The sequence below is a fragment of the Mus caroli genome, chromosome 7 (assembly GCF_900094665.2).
Source record: "Mus caroli chromosome 7, CAROLI_EIJ_v1.1, whole genome shotgun sequence".
In the NCBI taxonomy this organism is placed as follows: domain Eukaryota; kingdom Metazoa; phylum Chordata; class Mammalia; order Rodentia; family Muridae; genus Mus; species Mus caroli.
The window spans coordinates 127,666,731-127,682,505 of record NC_034576.1 but is presented as its reverse complement, the minus strand read 5'-3'; the positions used below and the strand labels follow the sequence as shown (position 1 = coordinate 127,682,505).

The following is a 15,775-nucleotide window of genomic DNA, read 5'->3' as shown; positions in this document are numbered from 1 at the left end:
TGTTGGGGTGGAGAGTGTAGGGAGAGACAAATATATGAGCGCCATGGGCCTGTTAGTAGGAGATGGCAGGGTGAGTCCATTTTCTCCTGACCATACTCGCTACTTGAAGTGACTCTTGATGTCTTGCAGTGTATGTGGATGAGATCTCATGGATGCGCTACGTCCCTCCCATCCCGATCCACAGAGACTTTGGCTTTGGCTGGGCTCTTGTCAGTGACATTCTTCTCTGCCTGCCCCTCTCCATCTTTGTCCAACTTGTTCAAGTCAGCTACAAGGTACCTGTGATTCTGGGTCATCTCATATCTACAGGTAGTGGGGCAGGAAGCCTGTGCTCTGTGTGATCAAGGGCAAGTACGTGGAGTTTGCCCCTGTGGTGAATGAGTGGATGCTGGGATGGTCAGTCAAGGGAAAGCATTTCAGGTTTGAAGTGCTCTATTGTTATTCCACATAGAGTAGGGTAGAATTGATAAAAGAACTAGCTGGGTGGATGGGTAGTGTATACTTCAGATAGCTAGCTAGGGAAGAAGATAATAAATATGTTGCAGCAATAAAACACCTTTTAGAAACGTGATGATGTCAAAAAGGAGCAAATAGAAATGACCCAAAGGTAATCACTGGTCATATTTTTGGTACATTTTCTTCTAGTCTTTCATGTGTGTGCGTGTATGTGTCTCCCTGTTCTTAAAAACTGAATTATGATTATACTTATATCATATATCCTCTCCACTTATACATTATAGCAGTGTTTTCTATTTGGGGAATAGAACCCCTCCCTGCTGAGAGGATGCCCCCTTTTGCCTCCTGGAAAGGCTGTAGCCGCTGTGTGCCTCTCTACAGGACCAGAACGTATTCTTGCCCTCCGCCATGTGCTGGGTGATCTGGGGGTGGGAGAGTGGGGGAGGGATCTTGATATAGGGACCCAAGGCAGAGGTGGGGAGGTCATAGTGTTAAGTGGTTTTCCATAAACCTTGGCGGCTGAGCTGAAACTCCAGGTGGCCTCTGTAGGTGGATAACCTGGAGGATTTTCTGAATGACCCGCTGAAGAAGCACACACTGATCCGCTTCCTCCCCAGGCACATCCGGCAGCAGCTACTGTATAAGAGGTGAGAGTAAGTCCCACAAGGTTGGGTCCCAGATGCTCTCCCAACCCTGGGAGAAGTAGAAGGCATTGCCTGCCTGTTGCACAGCCTTAAGGGTCTCAGTAGTTCATTCCCCTGATACATGAGCTAGTACATACAGTATTTGGTTTTAGTAAGTAAAATTTGCTGCTAAGGGCTGGAGAGATGGCTCAGTGGTTAAGAGCACTGACTGCTCTTCCAGAGGTCCTGAGTTCAATTCCCAGCAACCACATGGTGGCTCACAACCATCTGTAATGGGAACAGTGCCCTCTTCTGGGGTGTCTGAAGAGAACAATGGTGGTGTACTTCCATATATAAAATAAATAAATCTTAAAAAAAAAAAAGTAGAGCTCATCTATACAGCGTGAGAAAAATCAGATAAAGACTTGTAGCCACGCGAGTGCTCTGGATTGTTCTCTTGCATTCACTTTCCAAATCAAACCCCACGGTGACTAATGCCCTAGGGGACGAGGTATCCAAAGCAAGAAAGAGAGAAAGCTCCTGCCTTACCCTGGCCTCAGGGCTCTGTGAGGTGTGTGGAAGGGGACTAACTGCTGTTTGTTCTAGGCGGTATATTTTCTCGGTGGTGGAGAACCTGCAGCGGCTGTGTTACATGGGGCTGCTACAGTTTGGACCCACAGAGAAGTTTCAGGATAAAGACCAGGTAGTGCTTCCTAGCCCAGGGAGGTGGGCCTGATTATCAACCCAACTGCAGCACCCCGCCCTGGCGCCGATTGCTGTGTGCCTCCTCTCCTGATGGGTGTCTCCTGTAGGTCTTTGTTTTCCTGAAGAAGAACGCAGTCATTGTGGACACCACCATCTGTGACCCACATTACAACCTGGCCCACAGCAGCCGGCCTTTTGAGAGACGTCTCTACGTCCTGGATTCCATGCAGGATGTGGAATGCTACTGGTTTGACCTGCAGTGTATCTGCCTAAACACCCCACTAGGTATCCTGGCTTACTGTGCCCTGTGTTCCTTTTCCCCTTGGTGTGACCAAGGATGCAGAACCAGAGGAGAGCCTGGGGGTTGCAGAGTCCATTGTCTTTCAGACCCACTCCCTTAGTCCCAGGGTATCCCTGAAACTTCTTGTAAAGCCCTGTGGCGGGCCTTGAAATAGGAAGCTCCTGCCCCATCTCAACCCCATTCAGCATCCAAATCCAAGTGTTTTATCTTCACTCACAAGCACATGTTGGTATTTACCCAGCATCTGCTTTAGGCCATCACTTCCTAGCCTTTATGGTGATTGTGCTCTAGGGAGGAGGAAGCACAGCTCAAGAGAAAGACCTGAGTGCGATAGGAACTGTGTTGAGCCACACAAGGTGTTCACTGCAGAATATTTTGGCAGGACTTAGAATCATCTGAGGAGACAGAGACCCCTGCTGAGCAGAGTGCTGAGATCTCAGGCCACTGGGGCTGGAGAAGACCCTTGGCAGGAGAAGTAGCTTGTGCCAAGGCCTTGAAGAGTGTTAGAGAGATGCTGGAGGGAAGACAGAGTGGAAGAAGGGTTGGAAGCAGACTTGGGGACCCTGTAGGAATAGCAGAGTTATTTGAAGAGCAAGAAAACGTGGAATGTTTACGTGCAAGCTGTGCAAAAAAATGACTGACTGCCCATCTTCTATGCTGGTCATTGCTGTTTAACTGTCATCTCCCAGTAAGCCTACTCAGCATCTTGCCCTATCTTGTTTCCTCACATGCATCTCCAGGGTATTGCAAAGTGCCTTTCTGGAGTGGACGCCCTGTAGTATACAAGGGCAAGTCCAGCCCAGGGCTTTGCAGGAGGTGGTAGAACTCTTCTTTTGGTACTCCTACTACAAAGCCCCACAGTCACCATCAGTTTTCTGTCCACATGAAAAACACTGCTTGGGTTGACACCTAGAGAAGGGACTGTGGCTGGATTAGGGAATGCACACAGTTAGGTGCTCTTTCACCCGAGAGCTTTATTTAAGGAGTCCAGACAGACCTTAATGCAGAGTGTCTCTTTGGTATTTCGTAGTGAGGGAAGCTCTTACCACTGTAGGTTTTCAAAGCACGAAATCTCCTGTAGTTCACACCTACATAAAATGTTATGAACCAGCATGTAATTTGCATCAGTCTCAGGCCTGGCAGTTATATTTTTTGTCCCTTTTTAGATAAGCAGATTTGTCACAGGCTTATTGCAATCATTAAGCAGACATCCTTTGTCCCTTCAACAAACATTTGAGGAGGTTCTGTCCCAAGTAATGTGGAGAAACACACTACATCATAGGATACAGTCATGCTGTGAAGTAGGGGTGTCTGAGATGCCAGAATGCATACGGGTCACCTTGATGGCTTGTTAGAGCGCTACTTCCTGGGTCTGAGCCCTGTCCAGAGAGGGCATTTATTTTGTTTCTGTTTTTAAATTGTTTTTTAGTGTACTTTTATTTTTTGAGATTATAATTACATTATTTCTCCCCTTTTTTTCCTCCAGCCTAACATATACCACCTCTTGCTCACTCACAAATTCGTTGTTACTTTTTCTTTCATTGTTGTTTAACGTGTGTGTTTATGTGTGTATGTGTGTGTGTGCATGTATGTAGTGTATATATTTATCCTAAGTGTAAATATAACCTACTCTGTTATATGCTGTCACTTGTATATTTTTCGGGGCTAATCATTTGGTGTTGGATAAACAGTTGGTGTGCTCTTCCCTGGGGAAGGTTCTTCCTCCCGATCTCAGCATTGCTTAGTTGCTGCTCTTTGTCTAGGACTGAGACCTACTGAGCCCCCCCCCCCCCCACACACACACACACATTAGTAAGGGTATTGATGCCATCCTTGTTCAGGTCTTCTGAGGCTTCATCTCACAATAGACTTGTTATTCCTCTGAGTCTTAGAATCTTTCCACTCCTTCTTCCATGGTGACCCCTGAGCCTAGGTACAGGAGTATGTTGTAGATACATCAGTTGGGACTGGTTGGGATTGGTTGTAGTTTGCTTATACTGGTCTTTGTTTGTTGTGAAGATAAGGGTCCTTGGTGAGAGATGAGAACTTCACTGATGTTTGGGTGTGTATGGATAAGGACTTAGAATGTAGTTAGGGATGATGCCACTTTAGTAAGGAGTGGTTGTAGGTTCTTTCCAAGACCTGTGACTTCACTAGCCCTACGTGGTTGCCTTGGTTTCCAGTACCAGAAATGAGTCCCCTCTTGTTGAGCAGGGCTTAAGTCTCATTAGAGAACTGTTGGTTAATGCTAAGGGGTGTGTGCCACTACTGAAGCCTTGGAGGCATCACGCCATGCTGGTCGTTGATGTGTTTCCTGGGCATCATAACTGAGAGGCTGTATGCTGCTTCCTGATACCATGCAAGCTAGTCCTCAGGGGCCAGGTTTCAGGTCGGATCCAGCTCAGGTCCTCAATGTCCTGTGTCCAAAGGGCATGGTATCTTAAGCAGGAGGAATGTCCCCTCCTGGAGGCAACCAAGGGCAACATCAGTAAGTCTGTAATGTTTTGGAAATTTCTTGGACAACACTGGCCAACAACTCAAAAGGGGGCTTTTCATAACTGGTGTTGGGAATTTTGTTAGATGGTATATGATTCTGGGAGGAAGCATTATCAGCCCAGAAGGGATTATTTCTTTTAAACTGTATATGTATACAGACTTATATGTAGTGTAGGTGTTCTTAAATAATTCTTTATCGTTTTTTCAAACTTTGATTTCACCCTCCTGTATTTATCTTCCTCTCTTGCCCATTCCCCTGCTTGTGCCCTGCTTGTTCTCATTACCGACCACCCCCATAATGGTGCCTTTTTTGCTTTCAAGAGGATATTGTTTAACAAATATGTCAGTGGGTACCTTTAATACGTTCGTGAAAGAGTGGCCTAAGGTCACCTGAGTGTCACATGTCTACTCAAAGGAACAATAATAGCCTTAGACAAAGTCTGTAATCTCCCTGAACTGAGTGCCTTGCCTTCTAAACCAAAACTGTCAGCACCCCTGTGTGGGGTGCAGTGAAGCCAGCAGATTAGCTTATATACTACTGTAGCCAAGAAAAGCTGGCCTCGCTGGCCATGTCATCAGACTACCCACCAGTGTCCTAACCAGGAAGGTGGCTTGCCCTGGGTGTCACTTGCTTCCCTGTCCTTACAGACGGCATCAGTAGAGATGCTGTCAGAGGTTCCCACTGCAGCTTTCACCTCTCTGTCTCTCCGCTCCTCAGTCTGTGCGGCATTGCCACTGTGGCTCCCTTTCCTTACACCTCACAGACCACATGTCTACTCTTCACTCTCCCTCTGGCTGCCAGCACCTGGCAGGAAACATGACTGAGCCCTGCTTTGGTTCTCCAGGTGTGGTGCGTTGCCCGTGTGCACAGAAGATCTGCCCTGATCCTGGCAGTGACCCAGAAGGCAGCTTGCGGAAGGAGCAGGAGAGTGCCATGGACAAGCACAACCTAGAGCGCAAGTGTGCCATGCTGGAGTATACCACGTGCGTGCCAACCCGCTTCTCTGTGTGCCCAGTCCTGGCTAGAAGCCACACCCAGCAATTTGCTTGTTGTGTTTCTGAGCATTGCTGTTTTTCTGAAAGTCCATCCATTGTCAGAATGGACAAGTTGGTGATTTTATATGAAAATGAGATTTTTTGACTTCTGAAAAATTAACCACTTGCCAAGCTAGAGCTGCCTGTTCAGCAGTGTCCTGGGAAAGTGAGCACTGTCACACATACACATAGAGGTTCTCCCACTCCATACCCTGGCTCTTCACTTACCAGAAAGGGTTCTTTTTCTCTGCCTTGTCTCAGGGGGAGCCGAGAAGTTGTGGATGAAGGCTTAGTCCCGGGGGATGGGCTGGGAGCTGCTGGGCTGGACTCCAGCTTCTATGCACACTTGAAGCGCAACTGGGTCTGGACCAGCTACATCATCAACAAAGCCAGAAAGGTAGGCCCCTGGGGACACACCACCCAAAACCTGGTGCCATCATCACTATAAAGGGCCTCCTGGCTCTTTGAATCCAAAGCTAGCTGATGAAGCCAGTGTTAAGAGGGGACACTTGAGTATCTGCCTGGCCTAGTTTGGTTTTTGACTTAATCTGGCTGTGAAATGGGTGGTTGTTCCTTTTTAGAGGCATACAGAAAGTCTGATGGCGCAATGCCTCCAGGAGGGGGTTACCTACAGGAACTGAGTGGCTATAGAGACCCATGGAAGTTCTCAGCTCACCCCAGTGCTATGCTTACCTTTCAGAACAACACCTCCGAAAATGGGCTCACAGGAAGACTCCAGACCTTCCTGTCTAAGCGCCCAATGCCCCTTGGGTCCGGAGGTATGTGTCGGACATCCACATAGAGAGCCAGTATGAGGCTAGTTAAGGCCAACATCACCATGGGTTCTGCTGGCCTGTGTGACCTCTGCAGGGACTGTCCACAACAGCTGTGTCCTCTGGTTATTTCTAGGCAGTGGCCGTTTGCCTCTCTGGTCAGAGGGGAGAGCTGATGCTGAGCTCTGTGCTGACAAGGAAGAACAATTTGAACTGGACAGAGAACCTACCCCTGGCAGGAACCGGAAAGTGCGTGGTGGGAAGAGCCAGAAGCGGAAGCGGCTGAAGAAGGAGCCTATAAGGAAGACCAAGCGAAGAAGAAGAGGTCACCTGGGGATGTTCATGACCTGGGTCTTTGCATTGCAATGGCATATTGCTGTGTTAGTCCCACAGGGCCTGGGTTCATCCTGCAAAATGTCCATTTTCCCTGTCTGCAGCCCCAACTTGGCTGTATCCCTGGCCAACCAAAGCATGGGCTATTTCCCCAGTGTTCTCTGGCTGTGTACTTTGCCAGCCTTTCTCTTTAGCAACTTTCTGATGTAGCAAATTTTGGATTTCATCTCCACTGGAAAACACTCTTCCTAGCAAGATTCTTGTCATCTAAATGAAGTTCCTTTCTTCTCTTGGTTTGTCTTGGTTTGTCTGCATCTGCTTCAAGCTTGGTGCTGTTGAAGTGAGACTAGGAGGAAGCTGGGAATGGCTTAAGTCTGCACTGTCCCTTCAGAACTAGCATAGCCTTCCTTGGTACTTTATAGTCTGTGGTTCATCATCTGAACTGCATTTCTAATGGAAGTGAGCGATGGACAGCGGGCAGCTCCCCGAGTAAGTAGGCTATATGTTTAATATCAAGCCTAGATGCAGGCTCTTGAGAAGAAAATGCTGAAGCAGGAACCTACTTTATTGGTTTGTGTTGCTGGCATTTATAATAAACAACATCCCATCTCTTGATATAGCCCTTAACTTAGCCTGTTACAAATACATGAAAGACCAGAATTCCTCAGAGAAAATGGGGCGGCTGGATGTGTATATGTGGATCCTAGCCCAGAGCTCCCTACAGTGCGAATATGTGATGGTGCTTTTAGTTAATGTAGCATGCACTTTGTGCTGTTGTGGTTTCTATGTTGTCATTATGACACTTTAGGAAGGATGTATTTGACACACAGTTTCAGAGGTTAGTTCAGTGGTCGGTTTCTGAGCTGGTGAGGCAGAGCTTCATGGCAGGGGGTGTGTGGTAGAGCAGAGCAGCTCAGCTCAGGTGGACAGAAGGCAGGGCTGCTACCTGTGCTAGGAGCACCCTCCTTTCTGGTATTCCATCAGAGCCTCAGCCTATTGAGTTACACCCAGAGGCTGCTTTACTGTCAGTCTCAGGGCCTTCTTTATCAGGTGGCAGTCAAGGTGGGCTCTACAGGAGGTGATCTTTGTTGTCCCTTAATAGTTTTAGATTAATCTGTGTATGTGTATATGCCCGCATGTGTGTACACACAAGCCACAGTGAATGTGTGGAGGTCAGAGGGCAACTTGCCAGAGTAGTTCTCTTCTGCTACTATATGGATTGGACTTGAGGTTGTTAGATCTGATGGCAAACCACTTTACCTGCTGAGCCATCTTGCTGATGCCAGCACGTGTTTTTATACTGTTGGTTTTAGTCTTCAAAATGACCCTAGAGCATAGACTTTGCTATCCCTATAGAATGCAAGAATCTGCATGTCACAGGCAGACAGATAGTTGGGGGTCCAGGTACTGCTTTTGTTGCTCTATTTACTCTGAACATATTCTAGAAGCCTATGTATGAGTTACCTTCAGAGGACTGGGGAACCCAGAGGAAGCAATCAGAGATTGACAAGTGATGAGAGAAACAGACTTACAGAATGAGTATATAAAGGGAATTTTTTAGAATGGCTGTGGACCAGCTAGCCCCACAGTGGCTGTCTTCCAGTAAATCCAGTCAGTGTTCAGTCCATGAGGCTGAATGTCTCAGCTGATCTTCAGTGTATGCTGGAATCATGAAATAGACTCAAATGCTGGAAAAGGAATGGACTTGCTAGCAAAAGCAAGCAGGCAAAAAGGGACAGGCTTCCTTCTGGTACTCATTGTGTTTTTACCCCATGCAAGCAGCTCAGCAGGTCTTGGTTCATTTTCTAGAGGAGAGACCCATCCATCCCTTCATCCCTGAAGGGCTATGCCCTTTATCATCCTGCCTGGATTAAGTTGTCTTTTCCTAATGACTTTCTCTCACAGGGATTCTCACCCTTCCTAATTCTGTGACCTTTTAATACAGTCCCTTTTGTTAAATTTATTTTCATTGCTACTTCATAATTTTGCTATTTGTACAAATTGTGATATAAATACAATAGATAAAAGATAGAAGCTTGTTAAGGGGGTCGCAACCCACAGGTGTGAGACCCACTACCCTAAGTGATCTCCTGTACTGCAGAAATACTATTTCTTACTTCCATTGTGGAGAAGCCATCTACTTTCCCCTTGGTAATCTGGATCAATCAACCCTCGGACACTTTTTCCTTTCTAAGCCTTGGCTTAAGGGCATCAGGGGTCCAGAGTGACCAGAGGAAGTCTGAGCTTCCAGTTCAAAGGGAAGTTTGTTCTGGCTCCTGGCAGAAGCACTCTCTTCTCTAGAAGCAAACCTTCAGGAATAGGAACCAAAAGTTTTCCTAGAGGGTCACTAGAGGTGATAGTGAGTGGAACTATTCCTTTCCACCCCTTGATTCCTGGGCCCATGAATCCTGGCTATGGGAGGAACATGCACTGATTGAAAGCTTCTGGAAAACTCCACCCCAGCCCCCCAGGGCTACCTAATTGGTGCTGTAACTGAGTCTTTTTTTTTTTAAATACTTATTTTTATTTATTTATATGAGTACACTATAACTGTCTTCAGACACACACCAGAAGAGTGTATCAGATCCGATTATAGATGGTTGTGAGCCATCATGTGGTTGCTGGAAATTGAACTCAGGACCTCTGGAAGAGCAGTCAGTGCTCTTAACTGCTGAGCCATCATTCCAGCCCGTAACTGTATCTTCAAAAGGCCATTCCATCTTTCTATCAGACTAGCTGCTTCGGAATGGTGGGGAGCATTATATGGCTAGTGGATCCCATTGATGGTGGTCCAGTTGTCGCACTTTGGCTGTGGAGTGAGGGCTACATTCACAGTGCCTCACCTGAACCCATGATACTCAGCCAAAGGAAATGGGTAAAAGAGCTGTCAGAAGATGGTGAACCCTTCATGTTTTGCTTGTTTGGAGCTGGGCATTATCTAGTAGCTGGCAGGCTTGGTCACTTCTTAACAGTGTAGTTGGAGCTCTTCCCTTCTGGAAGAAAAGCTAGCTCAAGCCAGTTGCTGAAGAACCCTCTCCTTTCCTCTTGTGTTTCTAGGAGAGCATCCAGAAGCCAAAAGCAAAAAGCTACGCTACCAAGATGAGGCTGACCAGAATGCCCTCCGGATGATGACCCGGCTTCGTGTCTCTTGGTCCATGCAGGAGGATGGGTTGCTAATGCTCTGCCGAATTGCCAGCAATGTCCTCAACACCAAGGTACCTCCCATCACCCCAGTCCCCTGGGAGCAGCCTTTTGCTATATTTTGAGAAGTATGGCTCTGAACTTGTTCCCCATTCCTAGAGGCTGCCCAGAAAAGCATTTCCCCAGAATCCCATGCACTTATACTACCAGCCTACATTTCTCCTAGCCTTCAGACGTGTGTGCACTTCTGCCTGGCTGCAGTAGAATAGGTCAAGCCATTTTGCTCTTGTCTGCCCATTCGTTCTATGTTGTCTGCCTGTAGAGGCTTGGTGTGTTCTGTACTGTGAACCATTGCTTTCTGCCTTGGTTCTGCAGTTGTGGTACCCATGGACTCTGGAGTAGCTGCCCCCTAAGGCAGAGACACTTGACATTTGTTTTGCTGGCCATAGCCCTATGCTCTGTGTTCCAGACTCACTGTAACTTCCCTGCTCACCCTTCGTTGCTTCTCGTGGTGACAGGTTCCACAGCTCTGCCAGAGTTGCCGTGCTTCACATTCCGACAGTACCTCGGGACCCCGGCTCTCCTTGCTGCCAGCATGCTGTGCAGCCAGGCATGAGCACACTCATGCTTCTTTACAGAGGGCAGCAGGACATGAGCTCCATGTCAGCAGGGTCAGGGCCCCGGCAGGCAGTGATGCCAACAGGGACAGCAGGCCTAAGAGCTGACTGTCCTCATCACCAGCACAGCAGCCAGGAGAAGCCATTTGTCTCTAACCCTTGTACCCCACCCTCTCCTAAATCTCATCCCTATTTTTCCTAAGGAAGATAGAGGGTGCCCATTACCATCCTGAACTCTATCTGCTACCTCTCACGTGGCTCTTTATTGCAATGCTGGTGGCGAGGAATGCCTCTCCTCCCTCATCTCGTAGCCAACCATTCTTCACTAAAACTTGGTGACATCTTATTAGAGTTAGAAATATCACCTGTCTTTGAGTCCCTTCCTGTGTGTTTTCTGACATGTTCTGAGTCTGCATCTTAGTTCATTTCTACCACTGTGGATGCTACAGATGCTGCAGATGCGCGTGATACAGAATGTGTCAGTCTTTAAAACTCTCTACCTCTCCAGTAAGGTGATGAATACCTTTGATCCTAGGAGTCAGGAGTTCCAGGCCAGCCCCGACGACACAAGAGAGAACCCTATCTCAATGTGAAAAAAGAAAGAAAGAAAGAAAGAATACCATACCAAAGCACATTTACTCTTAACTTTACCTGAGACTAAGACCCCCCTCTCAGTGCTTGCCAGAACACACAGCTCCATATGATGTTGAGGGCTTGACCTCTTTTCCTGTACTGGCACAGTGTAGGTAGGCAAACATGAAGTGAGCACTTTGACCTCCTTGGGGAAACAGGCTCCCAGGATACATTCGTTCCCAATCCTTTCTGTTAGCTGTCCTGAAAATAGACTCTGCAGATACTAATTGTCACACTCTATATTTGGACTAGGTGAAAGGACCATTTGTCACCTGGCAGGTCGTACGGGACATTTTGCATGCTACCTTTGAAGAGTCTTTGGATAAAACCTCTCACTCGGTTGGACGAAGAGCTCGCTACATAGTCAAAAATCCCCAGGCTTTCATGAACTACAAGTAAGCCATATTCACTGCTAGGCTGTGCCGAGGCCCATGTTCCTCCATTCCAGCCTGCTCCCTTTCTCCTCCTTCACCTACTGCTCAGACTCGGGTGTGGAGTCCAGAATCTGGAAGTGGTTCTGAGCACTTCCATGTACACGATCTTATAGCTCACCCTTGGGAGCAGATGCAGAGCAAGGCTCTCAAGGCTGCTGGTTCACTATGCGTCTGCCCTGGTTATCCCCATACAGTGGTAAGGGACACTGACTGATGCTGCTGTGATCAGAGCAGTCCTAGGAACTCTTCGTAGAGCTTACTCTTGGGAGAAGCATGACAAACTGAGGATCACTCAACAAAACACACTGTATCCCCTTGGCAGGACTGGTTGTCCCCAGATACTTTTAGGTGGGGCCCAGGTCTTATGGGGACAGCAGGTACACAGGAATCACAAAGCATTTTCTTGGCTGCGAAGTCAACCTACTGGCCCTTCCCCAGGGGACTAAGGAGGGAAAGCCAGAGAGATTGATTCTGTGAAGTTGGGAGATACCTACAGAGACGTACAGCATGCTACCAGTGCAAGAATCGGGTAGGGTGGGAGGAGGGACAGAAGAATCTCTTAAATAGTTCTTGTTCCAGATCCGACAGGGAGCCTGGACACATAATGATTCTGCACTGCAAGTCACCTGCAGTCACAGGCCGTGGAATGACCAGCCCCGTGGGTCTCCACACTACATGCCTAGGGCCTTTTCTCTATGAAGCTGCTTGTTCTTAGTTGTAGAATGTTCTTGTTTCCTACCTGAATGAATTTTCTCTGAAGGAAAAATATCCACCTGGTCCCATTCTTCAGAAGAGGAAACACCAGAGAGGTGTGTCAAGGTGATAGAGAATTGGCAGAGAATAAAGTCTGAAGCTTGGACTGCCTAATCCCAGCATAGCCTGGGACAAAGAAAGAAAAGGGGGCGGGGGGAGGCTTCAAGGTCAGCAGGCCTGGGGTTCTGTCCTCCTGTGTCTGTCTCCTGGACTGTGTCCTGGGGATGAAGTCATGTGCTCACCTGGAAGTAGGATTAAAAAAAAAAAACCAAGGTCAGCTATCTCTGCCTAACCCTTTCCTTTCCCTGACAGCAGACATGGTAGGCTCTAGCTGACCAGGCCTTTTGGTGGACCTGTTTCTCCTTTGCCATGTTCCACTTTCCTCACAGACATGGACAGGCTGGCAGGTGGCCAGCAATGCTGTGCCCAGCAGCTCTGATAGAAAATGGTGGTGTACAGTCATGTACAAATCACCTGTGATAGGGTGGGGCTGAGGGAGGGAGAATGTTGCTGTCCTCAGTCTCGTCATGGAAGATACAAGCCAAGATGGAAAATGTGAGTCTTGACCAGCCCGACTTGGATTGGGTGCCACTCACTACAGGGTGCTTATGCCCAAAGCTAGTTGTCCCACCCATGCTTGAGTGGATCCTAGCTCCCAGCCAGCTGAAGCCAGCAGCTCCCAGTATTCAAAGCAGGAGGGTGCAACTTGCAGCAGCTCTGGATCTTCTCTCCCACAGGGTCTGTCTGGCAGAAGTGTACCAAGATAAGGCACTTGTTGGAGATTTCATGAGTCGGAAGGGTAACTACGAAGACCCAAAGGTAGGTCCCATGCAGTGGCAGAGTCCAGTGTACTCTGAAGACAGGCATTGAGGGGCTGGCAGCCCTCAGGGCCATTGGTCCTGACTCTGGGCATCAGTTTTAAAGTTGGTCACGTACGACTTGCTACTTTCAAATGCTGCTGAGCTTAGGGCCTGTTTTGTTAAGAAAACAAACTCTTTAAAAATGGGCAGAGGCTTTGAAGCTGCTCAGGTGGGCCAGATGGCAACTGAGAGTAAGGAGGTAGCTATGCGATGTCAGGCACTTCCTGCCTGTGTTGGACCTGCTGCCAGGGAAGCCAAGGGACACAAGCATGGTTGCTCTTGGAACAGATAGAGAATGCACTGCCCTTCACCACATGGGGCAAGCCTTCTCCCAGATGAAGAAGACACAGGCACCAGGCAGCCAGGACAGCCAGGACTTCACAGAGAAACCCTGTCTCTCCCAGATGAAGAAGACACAGGCATAAGGGGATTCAAGAGGGTTGGGAATGCTGAAGTGCACACACCAGGCAAATGCAGCCTCGTGAGGCTAAAGACCTCACCTGTCCTATAAACCAAGCAGTCCTGGTGTAGTGGTTTGATGCACTGACTCATCCTGAGAGTCCAGTCATATTGTGTCACACCAAACCATAACACCTACTAATAAGACAGGCTGAGTACAAAACATTAGATAAGTATGTCTAGCCCTGAGGGCTTTTTAGAGGTATCTACTCTGGCCTGAAACTGGGAAGCCAGGGATAGCTGAGTAGATGTAGCAGAAGAGGGGTTACAACCCCCTTGGGACACAGTGGCACCCCAGATTTGCAGCCAGGTGTGACAGGGGCCGAGGCCTGCCCAGGTCCAGGGAAGACACCCATCTTCTGGTTGCATACATCCCAAGCTTTTAGGGGCCTGAGCCACAGGAAAGGCTGAATGGGGGCTTATCTGGGACAGTGCTCTGCATGAGGCAGCCACCCAAAGGTGTGCAGGGGGAGCTGGAGTGACCAGCTTACGTGAGGCAGCCAAGGAAGACCAAGCTGAGAAAGACTGGTGTGTCCATGTGCATGCTGGGGGCAGTGTAGGTCATGTTTACATCTCCCCTCAGGCTGGGGGAGGTGGGCTGTCACTTGACTCATGGACTCAATTCCTGGCATAGCAGTGAATGTTCACCACTCGGGTGACACGTGGACTCAGGATAGAGGTTAGGAAAGAGCAAGCATGGTGTTTATGGGATGCGGCTGCCAAAGGGGTTTGCCCATGATGCCCTTGGTGTACACACAGCCTCTCCCCCATGAGAAGGATAACTTCAAGCTCTTGTGTTGTAGGTTTGTGCCAAGGAGTTTAAAGAATTTGTAGAGAAACTGAAAGAGAAGTTCAGCTCTGGCCTGAGGAACCCCAATCTCGAGATCCCCAACACACTGCAGGAACTCTTTGCCAAGTAGGTACACTGTCCTCGGGGGACAAACCTTTCACAGTGCAGGTGGGTAGCAGATGTTAGCCAGCTGGACAGTGCCTGTACACTTGGCTTTGCAGTTGACCCTTCGTTGACCACTTTACGTCAGGTGATCTGAGGTTCTGCTTGTCCTGGCACCTATATTTTTTTTCTTCCACTGAGTCCCTGCTGTCTGCTTAACTAATTGAGGCTCCGTGTTATGTATGGCTTTTGCCAAGTTTGTTGGTTTACTTACTGGATAGCACCATAGCCAGATGTCAGAACAGCTGTGCATCCATCCTACACAGCTTCAGTCCTGGCGAGGCATAGGCTTCTGTCCTCAGGCTAGAATCACAGAGCTTGACCACTATAAGGAGGACCAGGGTTCATACCAAGTTGCTCTCATAACAGAGCCTATGCTTTCTAGCTCAGCCAATTGTGTGAGAAGGAGAGTAACCGGGCCTGTTTCCACAGCAGCATCCAGATATGGATGCCTCCTTCTTCACCCTCATGGAGACCCCTTTGGTCTCAGTGTTTCAAGTGGGGATCACTAAGGATTATTCAGTAATGAATATGGTGTCTTCTAGATCTCCGTGGTAATTGTCCTTCTTTGTGTTTGATGATACAGATTTGTGTAACCAAGGCTAGCCTTGAACTTACCATATAGTCCAGGCTAGACTCTAACTCTGGGCATCCTCTTGCCTCAACCTCTTAATCCTTAGGATTATGGGCATGTGTCACCATGAGCAGCTCTAGCTATTTTCTGGGTTTTGTTCTTAATTGGCAGTAAAACACTTGCTAGACTCCCCATGCATGGATGTATGGTCTGTGTTCATCTGTCTGTGCCTATGCCTGTAAGTGGTGTTTTCACATATGTGCATTCAAACAAGAGGCCAAGTGTAGTCCTAAAAGAAGACAAGTAAAAGATTTCAAAGCAGAGCTCTGAACAGTAGAGGAAGAGCGAGTTGCAGGTGTGGCTGATAGCATTGACCTGGGTCCTAAGACTGGGGACAGAACAGAAGATCCTTCCCATATATCAAAAGTGGAATGTTCTGTCAATAGATTTTAGGTAAAATTTTTACTATTGCAGAGTTGAAGTTTTACTTTAGTTTTGGGGAGACCTGTGGTTTTAACCATTAATTCCATGAATTTAGATTGACTTGAGTTTCAGGTGAAGCGATATTGCATAAAACTCACAGAAAGGAGAGGAAATGTCCTGTTCTTCTGCCATTGGCATTGATGTTTA

The 15,775-nt window shown here is 47.9% G+C and overlaps 1 protein-coding gene across 1 annotated transcript in view; it reads left to right on the top strand.

Moving 5' to 3' along the window:
* Positions 1–15,775, top strand: part of Gtf3c1 (general transcription factor IIIC subunit 1) — a 66,285-nt gene that overhangs the window by 38,269 nt on the left and 12,241 nt on the right. The window contains exons 16-27 of the mRNA XM_021166027.1: positions 130–275; positions 1,006–1,103; positions 1,686–1,782; positions 1,892–2,069; positions 5,427–5,565; positions 5,878–6,013; positions 6,317–6,395; positions 6,526–6,714; positions 9,780–9,937; positions 11,366–11,508; positions 13,038–13,119; positions 14,423–14,535. Coding sequence (XP_021021686.1) covers positions 130–275; positions 1,006–1,103; positions 1,686–1,782; positions 1,892–2,069; positions 5,427–5,565; positions 5,878–6,013; positions 6,317–6,395; positions 6,526–6,714; positions 9,780–9,937; positions 11,366–11,508; positions 13,038–13,119; positions 14,423–14,535 — 1,558 coding nt within the window. The remainder of the gene's footprint in view (positions 1–129; positions 276–1,005; positions 1,104–1,685; positions 1,783–1,891; positions 2,070–5,426; positions 5,566–5,877; positions 6,014–6,316; positions 6,396–6,525; positions 6,715–9,779; positions 9,938–11,365; positions 11,509–13,037; positions 13,120–14,422; positions 14,536–15,775) is intronic.